This window comes from Ammospiza nelsoni, chromosome 11, assembly GCF_027579445.1.
Source record: "Ammospiza nelsoni isolate bAmmNel1 chromosome 11, bAmmNel1.pri, whole genome shotgun sequence".
NCBI classification, from domain to species: domain Eukaryota; kingdom Metazoa; phylum Chordata; class Aves; order Passeriformes; family Passerellidae; genus Ammospiza; species Ammospiza nelsoni.
Genome location: NC_080643.1, coordinates 257,795 through 283,740, shown reverse-complemented (window position 1 = coordinate 283,740; position 25,946 = coordinate 257,795). Strand labels below are relative to the sequence as shown.

Sequence of the window (25,946 nt, the reverse complement as noted above, 5' to 3'; positions counted from 1 at the left end):
GGGCGGGTTGGGGCGGCAGCGGGACGTGTGTCCCCTGCGTGACAGAACCGTCCCGTCCTGGTGAGGACTCTGTCACCGCAGCTCTGCGGGCCCGTTACCTGGGCCTACTGCAAGGCGGCTGGATACAGCGAGCGGTCCTGGCCTCAGAAGAGACAGCCATCACGCTGCCGGCCCTCCGCGTCCGCTCCCGACCAACATCGATAGCTCGGCGCTCGGCAGCCTCCCCGCCGTGTCGGACGAGCCCTCCTTGTCCCCGCCCTTTCCTCTCATCGATGGCTCGGCGCCCGCCCCGCCCTCAGCCGCGCTCTGCCGCTCCCGGCAGTCGGGACGGGCCGCGGCCGCCCTGCTTTGTCGACAGTCACCGGCCGCCCGGGCGCTGAGGTGAGGCAGGCCCTGCCCCGGGCGTTTCCCGGGCCGTCCCTGGGCTGTCGCTGGGCCACGGACCCTCAGGCGGGCGGAGCAGCCCTCAGCGGCCTCTCCCCCGGCGGGCGGTGCGCCTCAAGCCCCGCCCATCTCCCTGCGCGGCCTCTCTCCTGCCCTGGGCGGGGCCTGCGCGGGGCCGCGGAAGGGACCGGGAGGGACCGGGAGGGACCGGGAGGGACCGGGAGGGGAACCCTTGGAGGGGCTCGCGCCCAGCCCGGGGCCTTCTGCCTTCTTTCATGCGCCGCCGGTCGCACGGCCCTGGCCTGGTTCGTTTCAGGCAGTGCCTGATGACGATGCGGCCCCCGCATCCCGGCAGCCGCTGAAGGCAGCGCGCGCGGCCGCGATGGCGTCGGGCTGCCCGGCGGCCTTCGGGGACCCGACCGAAGTGCGCGAGGGCTTCCTGTGCCCGCTGTGCCTGAAGGATCTCCAGGCGTTCCGGCAGCTCCAGGCGCACTACGAGGAGCAGCACTCGGGCGAAGACCGGGACGTCAGGGCGCAGCTGCGAAGTAAGGGTGGCCGCGGTAAACGCGTTCGGCTTGGCCGTGGGAAATCCCTGCTCGTATTTCGAGTGCTCCCAAATGTCTGACAACAATAAAATATTAATTGAAGGGACTTACAGGCGAGGTATGCAGTTCCATTCTTCCGTAAATCTCCTTGGGCCAAGCACAGTATTCACCTTCTCCCGATACTTTCCATAAATTGATTCTAAAGCAGGGGCTAACGGACGTTGCTCTTCAAATGTTTGATTTTATGCACAATTTTTACTATTGACCTTTTTGGCTTTTTTGTTTATCGGAAAACTCAAAATTATACTAACCCAGTGAATACCCAAGAATTACTTGAAGACTGTGGAGAATATGGAGAATCTCTGGTACTTGCCAAGTTCCAGTTCAATAATTTCTTGTTTTGACAGTAGATAAAACTGTGGTTGCAGTTAAAGTGTGAAGTTAAGAACTGTTGTTACATGGTAAAGTATGTGGATGGTGGAGCTAGCAGGAGATGCTGGGAGTGCTCCATATCTGTTATGGATTTCCACCTTTCAGTAATGTTTGGAAAATCTCTTTGAATTTTGTTTTACTAAGATATTTCCCTTATTTTACTCCCTTGTGTGCCCAATGTCATTTTGTATTGACAACGTCATTTTATATTGAGAGAACAATGTTTAAAATCTAGTGATAATTCTCTGTGGTTCCTGCAAAACTCTGGTTTTAGTATGCTCGAGGTAGTGGCCTGGCAGTCTTGATTTTTTTTTTTTTTTCCTCTTGAGATAGATTTTTGAAGTATTAACTAATTTTCTTGGTGAAACCCTAACCCTAACACTGGATTGTTACAAGCACACTGAAATTGGTAGCTTGTGCAATAAGACAAGGCATGTGTTGAACGTTCTTGAATCTGAAGAAAATAATAGGGAATTATGAGAATTAAGATAAAACTGTATGATGCCCCGTGCAGTGAGACAGGTACCGTACTTTAAGATATGTTACTGTTTTACAGTGAAGTCTGACAATGGTCTTCTCTCTTGTCCTTAGGACCTCATGCTGCTTTATGACAGAAAACAGAGAGCATTTTGTGTCATCTGTGGTGCTCTGAACTGCATTTTTCTTCTAAGAATATTTTGAGGATAAATTTATCCAGGAAAAATATTTCTGCTAAAAGACGAGGAATATTCTATACTGGCTTCACATGACAAATATTTGGTGACTACCTGATATGTTAGATAACTTGGGTTTATTTTTTTTAGATTTAGTCCAGAAGGCCAAAAGAGCAAAGAAGAAGTTGCTGAAACAAGAAGATGATGACAGAACTGATTCTGGATCTCAGGAACGATATGAGTCATTCAGCTATGGTGGAGTAGATCCATACATGTGGGAGCCTCAGGAAGTAGGTAGGAGAGCTAGGAAGCAATACACAGTGGGGATAAGTTTTGGACAAGTGCTACACTATTGCTGAAGTGGCTTGGAATTGTGTCTGTGCTGCACTGGATTTGCTAGCAGGGGTTATGGTTTGCACACTGACTGAGCAGCCTAATTGCATTGGGTGGAGTGTGGGTAAAACATGGTTAATGGGGAGAAGAAAAGACAGGTATAGAATCAGTACCCAAACTCCCCTTCAGGGAGCTGTTAGTCATGTCATTGTTGCTGTCCTGCTGAGATCTGCTTAGTCTGTGTTTACCTCTGTGCAGCTAGCTTCATCTTGTGACTTTACAAAACAGAAAACTCACTAATTAAAAGCTAAGTTATAAGTGTATAAAATCTCTAGCTTTTGGGCTACACTTAAAGTAGCTGTTAGTTTGCATGTTCAACAAAAAGATTATCCATCTATTTAAACATTTTTTCCTTGGATTTGCGGTGGCAATCACCTCTTATTAAAAGGGGGCTTACTTTAAAATGACCAAGTTATAAAACCAAACAACAAACAAACTCCACTCCTCTGAATATAAATCTACATTTGTAGAATTTCAAGGATATTGACTGAGCCTGTAATTATAAATACTGCTACTGGCAGTTGCCTGTACTATAACTGAAATACCATGGTTATTTTTGGAGAAGGAAGCAGCACCATCTTTTGTGGATCTTGGGAAAATTTCCACTATGGTGCTGCCAAACTAGGACTGAGTCCTTTGGGTCTGCAAGGTCTGAGTTCTGTATATTTCTTTACTTCTGACTTTGTAACTATCTGAGCAGCAATCATAGTGTAAATATTAGCTAAGAATAAGTTTAGGGAGAAGGTTTATGAACATTAGAGAAGTGAGAACTGCTTTCTGATGAGCGTTGAGAAGATAAACCATAGAGATTTTGGCATGTGATTTGATGGATCAGTGAAAGGGATTGTGTCTCCAAAGTAGTGGCTTAAATCAGTGACCCAGAGGGACTCTTTCGCTTCTGTGAATGCATCTTTGGAGATTTTTGGTTACCCCGTTAGCATGAGGAAGTGAGATTCTTACATTTACATAGGTTGTAGCAAAAAGTAACATCTGATTTTGAATTTTGCCAGCTGGAAGAAAGATATTTTTTTGGGTTGGTTGGTTAGTTTGGGGTCTTTAGTTTTTTGTCTATAAGTTTGATTTTTAATACCTCCTTACTTGGAAAAGGAGTAATCTTAAACCAATATTATTGACTATGAATTGTAGATATCTTAGAGATGCTATATAGTCCTTTTCAATACTTGGTGACCAGTTTTCTGCAAATCTAAACTCTCATCAAGGATTTGATTCAGGCCCCTAAATGTGTAGAGATGATCAGAAATCTGAAACAAAGCTGCTGCTGCATAGACCTTCAGTAATCCTTGGGTGTGCTTCTTCCCTTTGCTCAACATGTAGCCAGGAAACTAAAGGGAGCTGGTTTTGAGAACGCTGCTGGTAGGTAACAGCTTACCAAATGTAATTGTAAATGTAATGAAGATGCAGAAAAAAAATGATTGCAGATTTTCTTTTTAACACAGTGCTGCTTGTTTTCTGTAGTAGAAGTAAACCACTGTTTATTGCTAGCCTGAATATTAGGCTTTAACTAGCATGTTTTATTTACAACAACACTGAAAATGTAGGGTTCCAATGTGTCTTTAAAATTGAATTTGAACATGATAAGGGTGAAAAGAAGAGACATCTGTCTTTCAAGTGGCATTTAAATCCATACAGAGTACTTGGGTGATCAGGACAACTTTCTGTTATCCCTGCAGGTGCTATGAGAAGCCATCTTTCTGAATTCAAGAAACACCGAGCAGCCAGGATTGATCACTATGTAGTTGAAGTCAATAAGTTAATAATCAGGTTAGAAAAGGTAAATTTGGTGCTTCTTAATATTCCAGCCTTCTAAATGTTTCCTAGATTTAAAAAAAAAAAGCTATTTCAGTATGAATACATTTTTTATAAAAGGTCCTAAACTATGACTCTCTTTATGCATTACCTTGAGAACTGTGCATGATTTGACTCTGTGCCATGGGTATTATTTCCGGTTCTATGCACCATTTTCAAGCTGAAGATGCTACTTTCACATGCTTCAAGAGCCTTTTGTTCTCCTGTTTTATTTTCTCCATGTTTACTTCACTAAATTGCTCCCCGATATTTTTATCATGATTCTTCCAGCTTTTCATTCTTCAAAATCTGCCAGTGGTACACCTGCATTTTGGCTCAGATGCAGTTATGTTGGCTGCAAAAGATTATGTCCAAAATGTCCTGATTTGTACAGGTTTGATAAGTCATTGTTTAGCACTGGTATTAATATGGAATTAGAAAAAAAATGAAAGTTGCATAAGTCTGGTGTCAAACCAGCTGAAACTCCTCTCTCTTAAAAAAAAAACAGGTTTCTTTTTCTTGTTGGGCTGAGTTGTGTTGGGTTTTTTCCTTGCAAAAGTATAATCTTCTTGAATATATTTATCTTCAACCAGCTGACATCATTTGACAGAGCAAACACTGAGTCAGCTAAAATAAGAGGTTAGTGTGAGCTTATCTGAGACTATTTGCCCCTATAGTCTAACCAGCTGAGGAATCAATTGAACACTTATGTGGTGTATATTTCTGCTCACAGCTATAGAGAAGTCTGTTGTGCCTTGGGTCAGTGATCAGGATGTTCCATTTTGCCCAGACTGTGGCAGTAAGTTCAGTATCCGAAACCGACGTCACCACTGCCGCCTTTGTGGGTCTATTATGTGCAAGAAGTGCATGCAATTTGTCAGTCTTCCTTTAGCAAGTAAGTACTTAAGAGTTAATTCTTTGTTTTCTTAGCTCACTTTGGGTGCATCCTGGCTTTTTGCCATTAGAAAAAAATATGCTGCTAATAGTCTGGCTCTGCAGAAAACTTCCATTCAGTTTCATGCAGACTCTTGCCTGTGAAGCACAATACAAGGAATTATTTCTCCACTCTTTTTCTCTGTTCTTCAGATTTGGAAGTGTTGCATAACACTGAAAAATTTACTAGAAGTAATAGTCATAATAGTAAATAAAAAAATACTAAGAAGTAAAAAAGTAGAAACTCCTGGTAAATATAGGTATTATTTATTCTACTGAGTACTATAACTATGGAGCTATTAGCTTTAGGAACTGCCAAGGTTCCAATATTTTGGATTTTTCCAGTTTTGTTTGTGTTGTCCAAATGTTAGACCTTGGGACAGCAACTTAGGGAAATTTATGTGTAGGTCTTTAAGAACTACTGGAAACTTTTATCTTTCTCATCTTGCACTGGAGAGCAGACTGTATGTTCTGTGGAGATAAATGACATTAACTGTGCTTTTCAGACTGTGCAAGCACAATGCCTGGATACCATTATCATACCTGTTCTACACATTGTTTTGTGACTGTGCAGGCTCAAACCTGAGAATGCTTGCAGGCATAAGCAATGTCGGTGATGCTCAACAGTCTGCTCTCTAGCTAGTTTTAAATACAACAAGATTTGCAGTGAAGACCCAAATTCTGACTTGCAGTCATGGTTGTCATGCAATCCTTGCATGTCTTTCAGCAGACTGTTTCAACTTAGTTTTTTAGTACCACCTGAATGTAAAGTTTCTGTTAAAGGGCAGTTTGTTTGTGTTGGTAAAATCTGTTGGCTTTTCCAGTTACTGTGAAATTACATGTGTATAACTTTCAGGCAAACTCACTAGTGCCAGCAGAGAGGCCTTGGGTTCTCATACAAGCCCAAACTCCTCACCCAGCAGTGTCCACGGCTCCCGCCGTGGCAGCATTAGCAGTATAAGCAGCGTGAACTCTGTTCTGGATGAGAAAGATGATGAACAAATACGTTGTTGTCAGCACTGCAAAGACACCCTGTTGAAAAGAGAGCAACAGATTGATGAGAAAGAATACACACCAGAGATTGTGAAACTCTATGAGGTAAGTCAAGCTGTGTGCTACAGCATATATGTCAGCAAAAATGGTCAGTACTTGACTTTTGGCTTGTTACCTTATGTCTAAACTCTATGACTTAATACTGACTTTTATTAGAAGAGACCATTGGGTGTTCATGCCATGTAGCAAAGACATATCTGAAATGTTGGAATCAATTTCAATATAGTATTTATAGCCCACATTAGCTTCCCACGTATTTTTAAAATACATCTTCATTCTCATCATCTGGAGCTAGTAGTTCAGACATGCCTCTCTCTTAAAATTGTGAACTTGTTTAAACCAGTGAGTGATATACTGTGCATTTGATAGCTGGGCTGCACTGGAACTTGACGTCACCACTGTTGCCATCAGTCCTTACACTGATGGGAAATGCATTTTTTGAACCATCTCTATCAACATTACATTCAAATGCTTTGCAGCAGGTACTGATGATCACCAGATACGTTTTCAGTAGAGTTCACAAGCTCCCCTGATTAGTATTAATTAGAGTTTTTGTTGGTGCTCTTGTTGGTGAAGAGAGGTAAGGCTAGAAGTTGTCCAAGTCAGCCATTCAAACAGCTTCAAGATTCAAAGTCCACCTTGTAGGGGTACAGTAAGTCTTTCTCTGTTTCTGACAATGCCATATGTGTTCTGGAGATAACTGGAGAGTCTTCTCATCCTGAACAGTTAAAGTGCCTTTCAACCTGGTTAACTTCAAATCTGCACAAGCAGCATGAAAAGATTCATGTCAACAAGTTCTTGCATTAGTATTTTAATGTCTTTTTTTATACGTTTTGTTTTAATATTATAACAAGAAACTCCGACTCTGCATGGAGAAGGTGGACCAGAAGGCACCAGAATACATAAGGATGGCAGAATCACTAAAGTAAGTCCCATTGCTGGCTAACATGTATTTTTCCTCCAAGTGTGAGAGGTAGTAAGGAAGTGGTGTACTAAGGCTGCAGGAGTGTGTAACTTTAAAGAAAAATCAGTTCTTTATTATCTGTTGTCTTCTGGATGCTCTTCAACAATGTAGTACTGAATTAATTATTAATGGTAACATACAGAGGAGAATGTTGTTTGATTTGTTAATTTTTTAAAGCCACTTCCCAGTGAGGCATTGCTGTCGTACTTTGACACATCATCTTTGCAAAAAAGGGAAGTACAGGGCTTGGAATTACTGTGTAAATGAGCCTCTTCAAAACAGCTGCAGTAAGCTGTTGCTGTCCTCAGCTGGGATGCTTTGGCTTCCAAGGAGTGCTAGCAGTAGCAGATCAATGGAACACTTCTGTTCTGTGTAAAGCACCTTCACCTGGCAGTTGTTCTGCGTGTAGCTGGGTACCCTGTGCTGCAGTGGTTAAGCAACAATCTCATGTTTCAGTTTTGTGTGTAATTTCTCTCAGTACTATTCTCTGACTGGGGTAACTTAAGTCTCTCCAGCTCTATCTGCAAGAGGTTGCCAGGTTATAATTTTGGCTCATATAGTGAGAGAAATACATGCATTGGTCTTTGATAGGAAGCATTTCCTTTTGAAAAGTTGAAGTTAATAAATACTGCTATACCTGTCCTTTAGATCTAATGGTTGTAGAAAAATTAGTAACGAGCATGGTTGTAAAAACACTCCTCGCAATAGGAAGAAGTACAGAAGGTGAAAAACCTGCTAAGATGTTACTGCTTTTTGTCATGAGTTCATGAAAGATTGGGTTATGTGGCTTGGCAGCTGGAGAAAAGTAAAAATAAAGATGTCTTGGATAATAGAAGTAAATGTCAGAAAACAACAGGCTTGTTATGGGTGGCATTAAAGATTTCTGACTAGTAGTGTGTCCTGGAAATCAGAATCCTGTGGATAGCAAAGTTGCTTTTGAGAAAGTGATGCTTATAATTTATTTTTGTGATATAAAAGGACAGGGAAACTAAAAACTCATGAAGAGTTTTCCCCACTAAGTCCTAGTTTGTTTTATCAATAAAGTGGCGACTCTAGTAAAGTGCCTGTAATAATTGTATCCCCATATGGTCAGTCATTGACAGGCATTTTAAATACTACACCCTGTCCAGCATAGTCTTTTGCTTTCTGACAAATGCTATTGGAGGTAACTATTGTGCTTTAATGATGTAGTTAGTTACTTAGAGATTTTTCCCACCAAGTTGTCTGGAAAGAAATCCCCACAAAATAGATACATTTGCTAAGCATATGTATATTTTAGATATTACTTTAGAGTGGCATTTTTGTGTTAGAATACAGTTTCTCCTAGAGTAGTAAGTAATAATATATAAGTAATAATAATTTTATATATATTATTAAATAATTGTGTTTAATCATAAATACAGTTATCTTCTATGAAGTGTTTATGTTTGCAAAATTATTATAATTTCCACTTTTGTCACCAAAAAAAAGTTTTTTTAAACATGAGCTTGAAATAAAATCATTCAGCCCTTTATTGTTAGCAGTTCTTATCAATGTTGAATCTTGGTCATCTTGGATAACTAGTAGTGTTGTACATGTTGTTAACTGGATGCATGACTTACAGTAAAGTTCTGTTTATTCTTTAGTGCTGGGGAATCAGCCTACAACCTTGATCATGCTAATGACTTGAGGGTGGAGATTCAAAAAATGTATGAATTTATAGATGCGTTAAGGTAAAAGATTGTCTCTCTCCCTTTTTCCCCCAGCATGTATGTATCTCTGTTATGACTTAAATATTATATGGATGATCAATATGTCTGCTCAGTTGTAAAGAGCATTTAAAAAGGTAGATGCTGTTCCTGTACACCACTGATTTCTACTTCTTCTCCAGCCTTAAAATTCATGCATTTCTCTTCGGGAAGAATAAGCATAGAGGAAACAAGTAGCAGCACCATTGAGGGGAAAGGAATTGTTTGTTTTGGTTTCTTTGTTTTTCTAAGGCTGAGAGTGGAAAGTGTTGCAAATTGTAATATCCAAAACTGTTTATCTAAAAGAACATCAGAAGTTTTTGATCCAATATTGTCTCTCCACTTTTGTGGCATTTTTCCTAATTTTGGTTTTGAACTGATGAAGCTGTATGTTTTCTTTGATTCAGTAAGAAGATTTTGAGTCTAGGCTTGCACGAAGATCCTCAACCTCATCCTAAAATACTACAACTTCAGCGAATGATAAGATATTCAGCTACACTTTTTGTTCAGGTGAATAGAGCATATGCTGTGAGATGAATGTACATTTTAGATTGTGTTCTCTTCTTTGCCAGGCATCCCCGTGGTTTGAAACTATTTTGGCAGGGGCCTTAGTTCTGTACATTTTCTGCATTTTCTCTAGTTCTCCTAATGACTTATGATAGCCTTAAATAAGCTGTCTTGAACACAGATTTTTCACTCAGAGCAGCATTGCGCCTGGGGAACCCAAGAGGTGTGTGAGCCTTGGCTCTTCCTCTTGCTGAGGTATGAGCCCACACAGCAGTGCAGGTGTGGCAGCAGAGATGTGTGGAGACCTGCAGCAGGGACTGCAGTGTAGAAGCATCTTTGATGTGTTTGTGGGGTTTCTGCTGGTAGTATCTCTCTTCTCAAGGACTTGAAAAATGGGCTGAATACCTGCAAGCAATGCTGTAAGTATTTCAATTTTTGCCAGGAAAAACTGCTTGGCCTAATGTCCCTGCCAACTAAGGATCAGTATGAAGAACTGAAGAAGAGAAGACTGAATATGGTAAGACGGGTTGGGATCTGTTACATCTTGTTTCAGGCTTTCTCTTAGATACAAGCCTGGGAGCTATGTGGGGATATGAGTCGCTGCCTTCAACACTGGATTTCAGTTTTTTTTTTTTCATGCATATTGTCCCATCCCCTTTATCAGGGATTTGCCTAGCTGCTGCTTTGTTCTGCCCAGAACAGAAGTAGGTGGGCACAAAGGTGGACACTTCTAGGAAGCAGCAGGGAGTTGGGTGCATGGGCTGTTTCTGGTGCAGTGTGTGCAGAGCAAGCTCTGAAGTTAGTGTGTTAGTTTATACTGACTTCGAAATTGTGTTCAGGAATTCACTCACATAAGTAGAATTTGGAAAATTCTTTTGTTGGTGGGAAAGAACATACTAGAATAAGGATGCCTCTGCAGGGAGAGAGGCTTTTTTCCTTTAGGAGGGAGGATATCTTTAATTATAAACTAAAGCCAACTTCATCTTGAAGTATAAGTTGAGAAATTAGAATAATCCCACTCCAAAAGCCAGTGATTCAGTGACCTTAAAAACTGATGTTCTATGTGATATGATTGATGTCCAGATCAATCTAGACCACTCTTTGCACAGCTGCATTAGGCATTTTTTTTCCTCTATAAAGAGAATTGTTGCTCCTAGTTTCCCTCAAGTTTGTAGAGGCAGATGTCGTGAGTTTTTCATCAGTATCATCACAAACTCAAGGGAAACATGTAAGGAGTGGTATGAAAGTAAGAATCTTCTGCAAAGTAACCAAAATGGCAGCTGATCCCTTTAAGCGTCAGCCAACAATGTCTTAAGATCGGCTAACTTGTACCTATGGATACTTAGAATGAAATTTTTCAAGCTTGCAGTGTTTTATTACTACATGTTTTTTTGTTTAGGTTGCTCTTGAAGCACAGGGAAGACAAGAGGAAAAGCAGAAGGAATTTATCTCCATATCTGCATCTGCAGTTAATGGTGATGAAACTCACATAAAAAAAGGAACAGTCAAAAAATCTGAAGGCTGGTTGCCCACATCTAGCATTTCGAGAGAGAGCGAGAGAGCAGACCCACTTCTTCAGCAGATTGACAATATCACATCCTTTATTAAGCAAGCAAAGGCAGCTAATAGGATAGATGAGGTCCATACGTTGCAAGAGAACCTGATGCAGCTTCAGGATGAATATGATCAACAACAAACTCTGAAAGCTATTGAGCTTTCTAAAAAACAAGCAGAAGAGGAGGAGATACAGAGGGAGGAACTTCAGGTCCTTCGTGAAAAAGAGTGGGAAAGAGAGCACCATAAATTCATGTCTCAGCATTCAAGGACACGCTCCTTAGACTTCAGAGAAGTCAAACAGCATTTGGATGTTACTTGGATCAAAGGGGACACAAGTTTTGAAACTCCTGTTGAGCAGCTGCCAGCAAAAGAGCACTCGACCTTCACACTCAAACCCCAGAATGTCCCACAGTGTGACAAAGACCGTGATCAGCCAGCCTGTCTAAACCCCTTTGAGGATGAAGCAGATACCCCTCAAGTAGAAGATCCTGCTAATCCATTTGCCAAAGACACCTCTCCAGTGGTTTCTTTCTCTAACACAGCTCAGCAAAGTGATAAAAAAGAATATAATCCATTTGAAAGTGAGGAGGAGGATGAACAAAGTAATGGAGCACCTGGCAGTACTTCAAACCCCTTTGAAGAGGATGAAAATCCATTTGAAAAGCCTGGGGGCAGTTGGAATTCAGGGAATCCATTTGAAGAGGGATCCTCTATCAATCCCTTTGAAGTGGAGGATGGCAGTGAGATCTCTGGAGAGGAGGCTATAGAGGAAGAGCTGCTTCTCCAACAGATAGATAATATTAAAGCTTATATATTTGATGCCAAACATAGTGGACGACTGGATGAGGTGGAGGTACTGACAGAGAACTTAAAGGAACTGAAACACACCTTAGCAAAGCAGAAAGAGAAATCTAACTGCTGAAGCAGCAATAGGGTTGTGTAATAATTCAGTCTGCTGTTAAATATGGGAAAGTAAAGCAGATACAGATAGGAGTACAGATCACAAGAGGGAATTGGGAAAATCCTGACTTTAAAGCACTTTCATTTAGACATAGCCACTACTACGCAGTCTTGAAGAAAGAATCACTGAGGAATGCTGCTGGTCTCAAAAGCTTAGAGTAAGAAATTTTAAAATAACTTTTTACAGCACTTTTTAATGGTAACTGGTCTTACTGAATGCTTATTTTGGTCCAGGGGTTAAGTGGTAATAGGGAACTATGATGTGGAAGTGGTTGGAATATTAGTTTGCCCTCTTTCCTGCTTTCTGCTGTAGTGTTGGCCTTTCATGTGTGGCTTTGACTAAAAAGAGATGAAAACTTTTCTAATACTTCTTCATCTTCTCCTGACCCAGGATAGTTGAACTGCTAAGGGTGTTCTGGCAATGTGTTGTTATAGAGCTACTGTGATGCTCTGGGTGCCAACTGTACAGACTCACAGATCAAGTTTATGCAGTGCTAATCAATACATAAAAGGGATCTTAAGACTGAGAAAAACTTTCTTAACTGATCTTAGTATGAGTAACTTTTTAGTATCTGTATAAAGATTCCCAAGTAAAATTTGAATGCTTCATCACTTCTGGTTTCCCATTTGCTCTGAGCGAAAATGATGGTGTTGTAGCATCGTGCTGGCTTCAGGCCTGCTCATGAGGGAGCAAGCATTTGCTTATTTCCAGGGAAAGGAACATCAGGCCAGCAACACTTCTATCTGTAATATAAAGGGTGAACCTCCAATTGCTTATTACATTATGGAATCTACACATTCCTTTAAATCCTCTGGGCGACAGAATGATCATGCTTGTTATATTTGTGAGAGTGGAATATTTTGTAGCATCCAAGCAACAAAAAATTTTCTTTATAATGGAAAGCTGAGATGCCACTAGAATTTTGTGAAAGCTGGGAGACAAAGTCTGGCTGCAATAGTGCCAAATGGCAATTCTCTCTCATGTTACATTCCCCTCAGTTTTTATGAAAATGAGGCATACCTATTTTAAATAAGAAACTTCAGATTGCAGACCTCTTGTTATCCTGTGGCCTGAGGGATGACCTGGTGACAGCCAGTACCTGTGATGCAGGAGGACCTACATCTGGGCAAATGCAGGGTTTTTGAGAAAGATGGAATCTAACTGCTTTGATTTTTATCTTTGAGAGGCACAGACTCATGTTTGCAGGAGTGGTGGTGGTGAGTTAATCTTAAAGGGTTTATTTAGAACTGAAATAGAGGAAAGTCAGGCAGATCACACTGTATAGCACTAACAATAGTGGCCTTACTCAGAAGCGTGAAGTTCTGTGGAATGGGACATATCTTTTAATCATGTCTCTGATATTGGCATAGCTGTAACCCCAACACTGCTTAAGATTTTAGAGACAAGTAACTCTGTTACCTAAAGAGCAGGAACTCTGGTTCCTAGCTGTGAGTAAATGGAGGTAGGGACTTGTGGAACTGTTGTTTAAAAAGACCAAACCATCTATATCCTCACTTAATACAACTAGCAAGGGGTTGAAGTAACTCAGACCAGCCAGTCAAGGATGCCTGATGGTCTGTCTGGTGTAGCCTAATTCTGGGTTTAAAAGGTGTGTAGCAGAGGTTGGCTTAAGACCATGAAGTTCTTATACTGATGTTTTCTTAGAGCTGATTTAGTCCCCAAGTTTTATTTTGCACCAAGTAGAAGAACACAGGATTCTTAAAGGTCTTGACAGAACATAGGTGCTTAGCACCAGATTCATCAAGGCACCAAAAATTGTTGATAACTAAACATAATCCCTGGAATTATCTAAGAGATAGTAAAAGGCACTTATTTAGGATGGACTTGGTTGCTAGTCAGGAGGATTGCATCCTGCACTATAACCTAATGCTTTTTTAGGTATCAACATGAAAAACTGTTTCAGTGGCTACAGCTTTCTCATTAAAAAGTGGTTTTATCCTGGTTGAAACTGTCCTGCCTTGTTTATATTTTCTGGCTAATACACTAATATGAATATTCTTATTGTATATGTAATACATTATTTTTACAAGCAGGTAACAGACTAGGATACCTCATGATCTTTGTCAGTGTTAACTGTGATAGACTAGACACCTAATAACAATGGTCTTCACCTCTAATGTGAAGACCTTTGCTGGTATAGGGACTGCTGTGTGGCTTGCAAGGCACAAGGGAATGAAGATGAGTTAAGCATAAAGCTCAATAACTAATAAGCATCGACTTTTGTTACAACTGCATGCACTACTCCGTATGAAAACTTTGTAAAAAGAGATGAAATAAAACAACGTGTTTATTTTGTGTTGTGTTTGTTCTTGGCAATTTGTACAGGATGCTTGCATCAGTGTGAAATTTTGTATTCAACTAATTCAGAAATGCTGCAATACAGTTCTACAGTGACTTGTACATATAAGCCTGACGTAAAGGTCTGTAGAGTAGAGTACAATCTATCATGTTTATACATATTACAGGGATGGTGTAATTGGTGAGGCAGAAACTGTAATGATTCAGAAAGGGTTTTTTTGGTAATTGTAAAACTTGCCTTTTATACACCAATTTTCCCATTCTCCTTTCCTGCTGATATTCCTGACTTGATCAGTGCTTCTCAGAGCTGCAGTATCAACTGCAAAAGTTGTATCTTCCTGGAAATGAGACTCTGAACTTTCTGATTCATAACTACATAAATTAGGAAAGTTCAATTGAGACTGGAGTTATATTATCATTTGTCTGTCTTTAGTTGGTACAATATGGACTTTTGCACCACTTTCTACAAATTATGGAATTCTGTGCTACTTTTAAGATTTAACTTTTTAGTCTAGCCACTCTATCCCAAAGAAAACATGATCTTAGTTTTGCCATAATTGACTACCTGCAGGCATGAATAAGAAATAAGACTATTAATTTTGTTTTCCAGTAATGACCTGCAGTACTTCATAGAACCACAGCTTTTTTTGGTGCCAGTTTTAACTTTTATTTATTTTTCACTTAATAATTCTAGTTGTAGTTGTAAGAAGGCTAATGACGCAGAGTTCTCTGTATTGAATGAACTTGCTTGTTCCTGTTCCCAGGAACTGCTGCCTCTTGTCTCTCACTGAAGCACTTTCATTGTCCAGTCCTGAGGCAAAATAGCTCCATGACTTGAGGTCTTGAAATGTCAGGCTCATGCCTCATTTTTCATGGCACCTTTGTATTTTCCCCTCATCTCTTTGGGCAATGGTACAAAAGCAGGACAGGGAACTTGGCCTTCAATCTCACACATGCATTCTCGCAGATGATACTTCTTGGGCCCGAAGGTTGCTGGATGTGATAGTTTTTTCCTTTCTCTTTCTTCTTTTTCAAGCATTTCTCTACAAAAGAGATCTGTTTGTTACTATCAGAAGTCTGACTTGCAATTTTCCTCCCCCTTCCCTGGACCCAGGTTATTAGAAAGATGGCGTTAAAGTTCCTACCTTGTGGACTTTATCTTGCTTGTGTCAGTTTTATCCAGGAAAAGTAGTATTTCCTTCTGTATTCCACAAAAGTTTGTAATATGTATGCTAGATGATGTATTAGCTTACTGCATGCTACTTACTTGCTTTTCCCCAGGATTTTTTTAATGTGCTCTGTTATCTCTTTGTTGGTTTTATCTTCCACGTCTACCACAACTTGTTCTCCACTGTCTGTCAAGAAAAATTCATAATAGTGTATCAGATGATACCACTTCCTCCTGTATGCCATTTTGAGAGGCTTTTACACGCACAGGAATGAAGGATCTACTTCCTCCTGCGGTTAATGTGTAATGTAATATTTTAAGTGGAAAAGCAAAATCTCCATGAGGGTGAGTCATGGGGAGCTGCTAACGGCTAAAGCTCTGTTCCGCTCAAGCAGCCGAGGGCGAAGGGCCCAGGCGCGGCGGGCACCACGCTGCCGTGCGGCTGCTGCGGTCCCCGCGGTGGCGCCACCTACCCAGGTAGAACCGGAGAAAGGGCGAGGGAGTCATGTTCCTGAACAGCATGATCTGCACCCAGGGGTTCTTGTACTGGATCTGGGGGATGTTGAAAAACACGAACTTTCTGGAAGGAAAGAGAAAAGCACACAACGGCTGGCCCGTTGTCGCTGTGGAGGGCGCGGCCCGTGCAAGCCGTGGTGTCTTTGCAGGGGCACCCCGCGCTCCCGCCGCGCCCCGCACTCACCTTGCGCCTTCGCTCAGTTCTCCAGCCGTGTTGTAGTTCACGGTCATCACCTTCACCGAGCTCTTGAACACGACGTCGCCCTGGCTGAGGTACTGCAGGGTCCGGCGCACCGGGAAGCGGCCCTTCATCGGCATCGCGGCGACGGCCGGAAGGGGAGGCAGCGCTCCCGCGCGCCCCCTGGCGGAGGCTCCGCCGCCCCGCCTATCCCGTCCCTGGCAGTACCCGCGGAGGGCGCGCGCTGTGCCCGGGCCCGGCGGCGCGAGGGGCGCGCGGGCCGTGAGGGGCGCGCGGGCCGTGAGGGGCGCGCGGGCCGTGAGGGGCGCGCGGGCCGTGAGGGGCGCGCGGGCCGTGAGGGGCGCGCGGGCCGTGAGGGGCTCGGCGGGTCCCGCGGGCCGTGAGGGGCTCGGCGGGTCCCGCGCGCCGCAGCGACAACTTCGGGGCTACTCAAAGCTTTTGTGTTCACGATGAACTAAAACCTTAGGAAAAGCCCTCTCTCCTCCTAGAGAAGTTCCTTGGAGCCAGTAAGTTAATGAGATTTCTTTTCTATACCAGACCCGGTTAAATCTCTCTCCTAAGATAATCACTGTGGTGAAAGCAAATTGCTGTTTCTCCCTAAAAGATAGTAAATTATGTATTTGGCTTAGAGAGCTCCTGTTCAAGAGAAACTTAAATCAACTTCAAAATAAAACTCAAGAATGCAGTTATATTTGTAATTCACTTTAATGGTAGAAACCTCATTTAGCTACTAGTATTAATCGCAACAATATAATATCACAACAGCATTTAATAAAATGCATAAGCTAAATCATGCACTGCAATACTCTATATACAAACACAACAATGCAAATTCCTCTTTGTGACTGAAGACATTGCTTGGATATAAAATTTAGTTTAAAAAAACCCCATGCTATTGTTTTTAAATGCTATCACAAACAATAATACTGATTTCACAAAAGAAGCTGTGAGAAATGAAAACCTTTTGCAGTTTTAAAATAAACAATCGTTTTCTAAATTATAAGGAATACAGACTTCCAGAAAATATCCTAAGGAACTGAAAGTAAATGCTTCCTTCTATAAAAATTTGCTGTATTTTAGGAGCTCAGCATTCCCTAGTATGCCAATACAGATACAACTGTGCGGTTTTCAGTTAGGAAACTATGAACACTGGTTTCCAGTGTATTTCGGAGTACAGATTAATTATTAAAAATACTTGAACATTTGATCTTGATTCCATATATGGAAAATTTAACATTTACAGTCTGTAAGTAATATGTTTTCTTCTTAAAGACTGTGCTTTTTTGTTTTAAATTTACTTAGTCCTGCTTTAACCCACAATCATGAAAATACCATAAAGTGGACCTGTGTTGTATTATTGCAGAGCCTTTATTGCCATTAAATTTGAGCACATTTTGTTCTTCAGAATACAAACAATTCAAATGTGGATATAACACATTTGGATTCACTGAACTTTGCCTTTTCTTTTTTTTTTTCCTGAATTGACAGTTGAGTTTTTAAACAGATTCAATCTTGCATTAATGCCCCAATTGGCTTCCTAAACTTTAAAACTGTTCCTGCAGAACAGTGACCTTAATAACTATTCACCTTTAAAGAGAAAAGCAAGCATTCAAACACCACCAATTGTCCAGACACCAAGGAAGGAACATCTGTCACAGAAATTCCTGACGTTAATTTACACATTTTTCATGCTGAAAATCGTAGAAATAAGGGTTTGAAATGCTACAGGTTTATCCCTATATTTGAAATAAAAGCTTACAAATGCTCGCTAACCAATACACCAGGAAATAGAACATTCTCAGCATTTTCCAAAGCAAACTTTCCAAAATTTCCTCAGACTTGTGGTTCACTTTAATAATGCACAAAGTTAATGTTATTTTGATTAGTGTAATTTCATTGGATTAAACATACACAAGTCTTTGCCACAGTGAGCACAGAAGGTGGAAATAAATGCCCATAAAATTCTATTTCACCTTTTTAATGACAGAAACAACTTGCTGAACTACTGTCCTGCATGGTCTGTGAAATGCTTTTTTTAAAAAACTCACAGTTAACAGATTTACTTTATGGAAGGCTTCCTTTTTAGCTTCATCAAAAGAGAAGAAGCTTTGATAATGTAAATGTTTCATTATGAATAAGAAATGGTTTTACTTCACATCTCATTTCCCAACTGTGTGTCCATGTCCCACATGGAGTGGGTCTGTCACAGGCAGTGCAGGGGCTGCACAGATTGCAGACCCAGGAGAGGACAGAATGTGGCAAGGGACATAGTCTGACAACTAAATTAAGAAACTAGCTGTGTTCAGTTTAGGCTGGAAAATAAAAATAAAAACTTTGGAAAGTGAATATACAATTGAAATGCATTGTGAAAATCCTGAAGATGTCTTGATACTTGCTAAGAAATAAACTACCTGCAATGTCCCTACTGTTTAATTACCATTGTACCAGAGCTGCTTTTTCACTGACCAGAGCACACAGTCTCTATCTCACAGCTTGGTTTCATGAGATCACTATGACAATATGACTATTGATTTCTTAAACAGCATCCATTACCTCCTCTTCTGTGTGCTGCAGTTCAGTGATAAATGGCAACTTGGTTTACTTTCAATTAGCCACAGATGAAGACTTAAAACCAAAAAATCAGTCTCTTACCAAGCTTCACAAAAAATACAACTTTACAAAAGTATCTCAGGAGGGCTGGAAGAGAATGAGTATATAATGAGCAGGGAAGCATTTTCTATGACTATAGTTATTTATTCCTTATTTTCAAAAGGCTTTATATGCTCAATTAACTATTGACTTCCAGACCTCTATAGGTCAAATGAGAAAAGGTAAAGAGAGTAATGTAAAAGCCAGAAAATTAATGGAATATATTTGTCAGTTCTGAACAGCAAATAGTAAATTCAGACTGGTTTAGAAAAAAGGTGCAAAGCTCTGAAATTTGTGAGGATTCACCAAATTAGGAAGCTATGGTTTAGCAAATGAATAAAAAATTTTAGCACATAATAGATGAATAATGGCTCCATATCTGTACATATATACATACACTACACATTTCCTATACACTGTACAGAAAATATTTAGACAGAGAGGTATAAGCATATACATTCATACACACATACATACATACAGCTATTTACATATGCATCATCTGCTCGAGTGAGTTCTAGAACTGAACATGCAGAAATGCACAACGGTGGGAGGCACAAAATAGACATGTACAACTCTATCAAACCCCTTAAAAAGAAAGGCAGGAATTTAACAATAATAAGCCATTTTCAAAGCATTTATGTAACAAAGAGGACTGAACAGATTGTGGGCATTAATGGAACATTACAACAGTACTACCTGTGATGAACTTAGCATGACTTCACAATAAAAAACATCTAAACTTCAGATGCTTAAACTTAGAGCATCTAAACTTTACAAAGAATTTTACTTTAACTTGTAACCCCGTGTTGTAATTTTTTTTTTTTCACAAATAATTTCCCATATGTTGATAACACTGATTGCACCTGAAGTAGGCTTGTAGCATTATCTAACAAGATGGGCTAATGGCATCAAACAATAAGCCTGAACTTAATTCAGGAGTATTTACTGTTAAAATGAGTCAGCAACTTTAGAATGAAAAGGTGCAAAAAGTAAATGCTTTCATTTGCTCTCCTTTGCCATCCCCTCTTGGTAATTTTTCATATAAAGCTGTTTCTACACTAATTTCCTGTCATTTAAGATGCAGTAGATGCTGGCAATTTGTCCTTCCTCTGCCCCTTACTTTCCTCTCTAGGGTGACCGTGCCCTCATTTTGCTGATCCCTGCTGGATGTTGGGAAGTGTTAGGACTGCAGACTGTTGTGTGCTGTTGTCAGCTGGCCCATGCTTATCACCAAAGCCATCTACTGCAAAAGCTGTGCTGTATAGCCAGTGTGGCAAACCCTGGGAACAGGTGGGCATCTGCCTGTGTTTTCTGGGATTTATGCTTTTCCTCTTATGGACAAGAGTAGGTGAAAAAAACACCTGGTTTTGCACTATTAAGAGTAACAGGGGAGGAAGAAAGGGATCTCAAATAGAAAATCAACATTTTTGGTCTTTCCAGGATGGTATCATCCAGTAGATGTGTGCTGGTACACCTGTGCGTCTGACTGACCTGCCAGTTTTACTGCTCACTTCTCCTGATTCAAACAGGGCCCTGACTGGTGCTGTTAGCACAGGAAGCTGCTTTGTCACTGCTTGAGCAGCCCATTCATTTCCAGTTCTGTCTTCCTGGTTAAACTGTATTCCTGAAACCCTGTGCTAGTCATGCTATTTGGTGCTAATTTTTTTTTATTATTGTCTTTTACTAATTAAACAACAGGTAATCAAGAAAGAATCCTAACTACTGTCTGAACTTTAATGGCCAGGAAAACCTACTGACACCTGCAGTATCCTGAATGAAGTAATTCAGGACTCTGTGAGTTCTGTGTACTATACAGAACAATAAAAAAAACCACACAAGTGTTTTTCTGTCTCTGCCAAAGGAGAAACAAGAGTCACAAAACTGATTTCACCTGGGAGCTTCAGCCCTGACTTGGTTTCTCTATGGCAGCCTCAGAATTTGCTCTTTGCCAAAGGGAACTGTAATGGTGATGCAGAGCTGCTGGATTCTGCACACACTGGAACCAGAGCTCCTCACCAGAGGCATCATGGCTTTCTGGGGGCCACAGGCTTCAGAAGATGGTGAAAGGACACTTGGCAAATGACGCCAACTAATCAGTGGAGAGCAACAATAGTTTGTAGCTGCAGTGTGCTCTGAAAACTAAGCCTTCTTAATGATCTAACATTTTAAGGCAGCTAAAAGAAAGCCTTGTATGACTTCTTAGAAGGATCTCTCCTTGGAGATAACTTTTTCTCCTCTACCAGTTTCATGCCAGAGTAACTCCACAGACACCAAAAGCATTGCAGACAATTTATAAGCAATGTAAATAGGCTGAGAAAGATTACTTTTGCGCATGGTATTAGTTCTGACTCTACAGTCGAATGTAAGTAAATAAAAGGAAGAAAAGAGTATACCTTCCTACATTTGTCAAAAAATGTAATTAAAATCATTATGACAAAGCTAGTCCCAAATGCTTTTTATCTACAAGACTGAAATCCAGTTACTTTGCAAAAGAGTTGGAAAACAAATGAAGCACAGTGGACATTACTGCCTCATTATCATTCCCAACGTTGCCTCATTATCATGTCCCAGGTCTCACCACAGAGTTCTAACATTTGTCTGACTGAATTATGACTAGTATACACATTTGCTCAGGTTCAGATAAATCTAATCAGGTAATTTATTACTGTATTTCTGCCAAGTTAAAATATTTTCATTTGAAGAGCAGCAGAAATACAACCTCAAAACTTCTGAAGAGAATAAATTTTGGCACTAAGTAGAGCTTCAGTGAGATGAACTTTTCCTAGAATCACTTTGTGACTGTGATAGTTTGACTCCAACTTCTTGTGAAAACAAGTTTGGCATTTAAATCGCACCTTTATGAAAACAAGCTATTTCTATATTTAATACTCAAGAAATAGTCCTTCAATAATTGTTACAATATTAAAAAACTCTCCTGTCCCATATTCATAAGGAAAAGTTTGCACTTTCCAGGGAGAAAAATAACCAAAACTAATTTAACAGTAAAGCTAATAAGATTAGCCTGTTACCATCATGCAGTCACTGTAGGAGGGATGGAACAAACCTCAGAAATTTGAAGAACTATGTCAGTGTTGCAATATTATTTTCAGCAGAGACCGTGCAAAGCTTGCTTGATTGTGCAGCTGCACTGTATGCATCACAGGATCATGCTGCCACTGAGACAGATTGTTATGGGGAGAAATGGGCCAAGGGGAAGCAAGAGGGGAAGCACAAAGTCCTTTTCCTGGGTAGGAAACAGGCACACACATAAGTTCAAATTTCTACAATCCAAAATGTTAGTCTTGGAATCAAAGTAGTGTATAGTTAGAGTACTTTTTGTTAATGGCATCGGAACTAAGTAGCTTGTTTCTGACCTCTGCAAGCCAGCAAATCATGCTAATGATGCTGCACAGAGGGACTTTGTAGCTTTTAGGTGGTAATATCCAAATCTTAAGGATGGAACTGCTCCATTTCATCTATTAAATGCATGCACAACTATGGATTGCATGGTTATTACTTAGTTTACAAAAATTAATATTTTATCCCTAATAAGCTATTTAATAACTATTTGCAGAGTAAGTAACTAGCAGGGTTTGAGCAAGGATATAATTATGTGGTCTTGCATTTGTGGGGAGTGTAGTTTATTTGTAAACAGAACTGCATGATATTCATTGTTTCGATTTACATATGTAATTCAAGGCACACATTTTACTTTGTGTGATCGTTTTGTTCCCCAAAAACTAAAATGCCTTTCTTTTCTGAATTGTTATTATCACAAGTAATAAAAATTACAAACAAATTTTCACACAGAAAATGGGGCACTTTTACTTGAAAAATTGGAAGTTGAAATGATGTTTGTCAAGAAAAAACTAGCTGGTGTGTATTGAGATTTAAAACCAAATATTCCAGTGGCTAGTTTTTGTGCTAAGGACCATTTAATTTACCATTAAAATGCCTTCTGATCTGCTTAAATAATTTTTATTAAATTCTGAAAGAAAATTAAGTTCTGTAATCCTTTTGGCAATTAAAGAAATCAAAATATTTCAATGCATTCTTCTTGTAGAAGTAAAATTTTAAATTTTAACAAAAGCAGCGACTACTTCTTCCAAGGTAGCTATTGTTTCTGATTAATCACTTTTAATTTTTAAGTTATATACCCTTAACATAAGGACTGTGCAGCAGAAGTGCTGACACAATCCCACAGCAGTTGCACTACAGTCAAATGGTTGGTACTAAAAGCTGAAGTCCAGCTGACTTCACGTGTAGAGAGCACACTTTCCATTGCATGAACAATATGACAATTTCATTTGCTATAGCAAAAGTTGAGATAGATACAAGTGCTGTATTACAAATCTCTGCATTACTGGAACTCAGTAATACTCTTCTGAGAAAAGAAGATTCTGAATGTGCTAAAAATAGTAACTATAGAAGACTAATGCATCCAGTAGCTGAAATTAAATAGTCTTTTGTGTAACAGTAAGTGCTACAAATATCAGCCTCCTAACAAACATGAAGTATACAAGTTCTTTTTGTTACTTTAGAAGCCTCATCTAAAGTTGCTTAAGGTCTTTTGGCTACAATTCAGACTCTGAAAAGTTACAAACACCAACCTAGTTGATGTTTCTAAATAAATACCAATAACAGAAGAAAAACCAAAGTGCTGAACTTACCATTAGATAAGTTTTGTCACATAAATCTGCTAAAGTAAGAATGCCTCTAACACACAAATAATTAAAATAATTAATCCATCTAATGTGCCAGGATCAGGTAGATGAAGGTATTAATTGCTATGACTTAAAAAAAAATCTTTGATTTTAAAATACTGAACAGCCATAATATTAAATTATAGTAAAATGAAACCTATGCTAGCAGCTAATGGCCAGTACTACTAGCAGACATATTGATGGCTCATCACTCGAGACAGTTAAAAAGTAGTTCATTTTATACCTCCATGGTGCATCAGTCATCAACTGCAATTGTACATGAGTGAAAGTAAATCCTAACTATATTTTGGTTTCAAAGTGAGTGACAGGAAAGTTGAGAACACTGCAAAATCGGGAGTGCTTCATGAGGGAGGGAAGGAGAAATAGAGAGCTTTGGAATAAACTCTTGCTGACAACCAGAGGTTCTACACATTTCAGGTCTTAAATTGTACCCTGTGGCTACATTATGAGGGTGTTCAAAGTACAGAGAGGAGGAGTAAATTTGCAGCATACAAAGAGCATACTCAAAGAGCACCACATACTCAAAGAGCACCACACAGCTCTATTTGAAATTTACTGCTCTTCCAGTTAATGACTGATTTTCCCCTAAGTAAAAAGGCTGCCTCTTAGAATAATGTTTGTCATGATTGTGTTTGTCTGAATAAACACTTTAAGGAACCTGCATATTTAATCATTATTGTGACAAACACTTTTTTTCTTTAGTGTGGGGAATTCCTGTAGCACATAATATGACTGTACCTGTACCGTGTATTACAACTGCACTAATTTAATAGATGAAGTTTTATATAATGTGGATATCCGATTTAAGAATCCACATTAATTATTTCATGCATAACATAACAGCAAGTGACTTTTTGTAGATTAAATGATTGTCTCCTTTAGCATTCTACATTTTTACAAAAATTGCTAGCATTTTGACTAAGGACATATCCATTTTTTTTCATTTTCCATACTTATAAACAGAATGTTGATGATGCTGTTGCTCTGACAAGAAGTGATTACAAAGTGCTAGTAATTATACCCTGGCATTTGCTAGACATTCATTCCAAGGATATTTTTAAATATATACATACTGTTCTTTTACTTTTAAAGTAATTTTATTACTACTCTGATATTATAAAACTCTTTTTAACCACCGATAGTTTCTAAATACAAAGCATGTGAAAAGTATGTTCAGTAATCTATGGCCTTTTAAATGAAAGGCATCCAAAATATTCCTTGTGGCAGGAAAGGTCCTATAATAGGTCTTTTAATAGCTGCTTTAAATTTTGTCAACATCAAAAAAAGACAACGAGAAATCTCTCAGGAAACTGATAACAATTGGTATTATCTGCACATACTGAAACACTACTCTTTTAACTTCATAATTATACGGGTTTTGTGAAAATTACTTCAATCCCTCAAATTACGTTGTTCCCTCTATGCAGATGTGCCAGTTATTTGTCCATTATATTCTGCTGTTTCCATTTTGAGAATGTAGGGGATTATGCTGTCAATTGGAACGTTTCCAATGAGACCTGTGAAAAACAGTTCCTCAGTGATGCTAGAGCTCATCAGCCTAAGTGCTGGCAGGCGAACTAGGATCCGGGCTAGCCTGAAAAAGAAGTTCAGCGGATTATAAATACACATAAGAGCAGTTTAAGATACTGTATGGCTAAAGAGCTGGATCTGCCTTTATAATTACCATAATTCATGAATAGGTATAAAGAGGCAATTAAAGCTAATTTGGCTACACCACAAAAAGAATGGTTGCTGTTCTATCCTGCAAGCAAAATGAAACCTAAGTAGCTTTGTAGTTTTCCAGTGAAAGGGACGTGTTAATGCCCTTTGTAGATAGAACATGTACGTACAAACACACAATTTTCTTGGCCTGCTTTTGAAATTCCCAGCTCTGGACAAACAATGCTGAGACTAATGATATTTATGTTGATTAGTGTGAACATTTGCACCATTTTAAGAGCACAATGCTTAATTAAAATTTCAGCCATAAACAGCATAGTCCTCAGTTGCCTAGCAACTTCATGCGACATGAGATAGCAGGAAGGGGGCTGGATGTATATAAACAGAAAAAAGAGAATTGGCTTCTAATGAGAAAAGGAATTTGGGGGAATGTACTGTTAAGCATAAATATTCCCAAATTGCCCTGGTGTTTTATTTACCAAGATGTTAACAGATATCCAATACAATGAAGTGACTGTATTGAAATGCTAGACTTCCCATTAATATGAAATTTAGGACAGTGATGAAAGTATTTTGCTGCCATTCATATGGCAGATGTGCATCACAAATGCTAAACCAAATAAATTTTCTGAACCAGAGCCACGTAATAGCAAACCTTGAGTAGCACTGACCACAGGTGCTCTGGAAAATGCTTGAATATTTATGGAGAAAATATCTAAGGTCCATCCTGCTAATATACCATATCTTGTAAACTTTAGGGCAAAAAGATTGAA

At 39.7% G+C, this 25,946-nt stretch overlaps 3 protein-coding genes across 7 annotated transcripts in view; 1 reads left to right on the top strand and 2 right to left on the bottom strand.

Moving 5' to 3' along the window:
• The first annotated feature begins 420 nt into the window (after positions 1–420).
• RBSN (rabenosyn, RAB effector) lies at positions 421–14,231 on the top strand. Of its 3 annotated transcripts, none has more exons than XM_059480411.1 (11): positions 421–929; positions 2,165–2,308; positions 4,099–4,199; positions 4,807–4,852; positions 4,947–5,108; positions 6,003–6,244; positions 7,054–7,124; positions 8,789–8,875; positions 9,298–9,400; positions 9,840–9,914; positions 10,797–14,231. In XM_059480411.1, the coding sequence occupies exons 1-11, from the start codon at positions 767–769 to the stop codon at positions 11,874–11,876; spliced, it is 2,274 nt and encodes a 757-aa protein (XP_059336394.1). In that variant the 5' UTR covers positions 421–766; the 3' UTR covers positions 11,877–14,231. The 3 variants fall into 3 exon arrangements, with proteins under 3 accessions (XP_059336394.1, XP_059336395.1, XP_059336396.1); XM_059480412.1 differs by lacking the exon at positions 421–929 and adding an exon at positions 961–1,047; XM_059480413.1 differs by lacking the exon at positions 421–929 and having other exon boundaries at positions 2,168–2,304.
• A 645-nt stretch (positions 14,232–14,876) lies between these two features.
• On the bottom strand, positions 14,877–16,253 carry MRPS25 (mitochondrial ribosomal protein S25). Its single transcript, XM_059480414.1, has 4 exons — positions 16,103–16,253; positions 15,876–15,982; positions 15,502–15,589; positions 14,877–15,277 (listed from the first exon to the last, which is right to left on the bottom strand). Exons 1-4 carry the CDS (start codon positions 16,234–16,236, stop codon positions 15,091–15,093), a joined length of 516 nt encoding a protein of 171 aa, XP_059336397.1. The 5' UTR covers positions 16,237–16,253; the 3' UTR covers positions 14,877–15,090.
• A 550-nt stretch (positions 16,254–16,803) lies between these two features.
• NR2C2 (nuclear receptor subfamily 2 group C member 2) overlaps positions 16,804–25,946 on the bottom strand; it is a 37,798-nt gene continuing 28,655 nt past the window's right edge. For all 3 annotated transcript variants that reach the window (XM_059480447.1, XM_059480445.1, XM_059480446.1), the window contains one exon: positions 16,804–25,087. In XM_059480447.1, the coding sequence (XP_059336430.1) occupies positions 24,913–25,087 (175 nt within the window). In that variant the 3' untranslated portion in view covers positions 16,804–24,912. The remainder of the gene's footprint in view (positions 25,088–25,946) is intronic.

Coding starts and splice junctions, on each gene's coding strand:
- RBSN (XM_059480411.1), top strand. CDS start 767: ATGGCGTCGGGCTGCCCGGCGGCCTTCGGGGACCCGACCGAAGTGCGC. Junction 5,109..6,002: donor TGTCAGTCTTCCTTTAGCAA/GTAAGTACTTAA, acceptor TATAACTTTCAG/GCAAACTCACTAGTGCCAGC. Junction 7,125..8,788: donor AGGATGGCAGAATCACTAAA/GTAAGTCCCATT, acceptor TTTATTCTTTAG/TGCTGGGGAATCAGCCTACA.
- MRPS25 (XM_059480414.1), bottom strand. CDS start 16,236: ATGCCGATGAAGGGCCGCTTCCCGGTGCGCCGGACCCTGCAGTACCTC. Junction 15,590..15,875: donor CTTTCTCCGGTTCTACCTGG/GTAGGTGGCGCC, acceptor TTTTCTTGACAG/ACAGTGGAGAACAAGTTGTG. Junction 15,278..15,501: donor AAAATCCTGGGGAAAAGCAA/GTAAGTAGCATG, acceptor TCTCTTTTGTAG/AGAAATGCTTGAAAAAGAAG.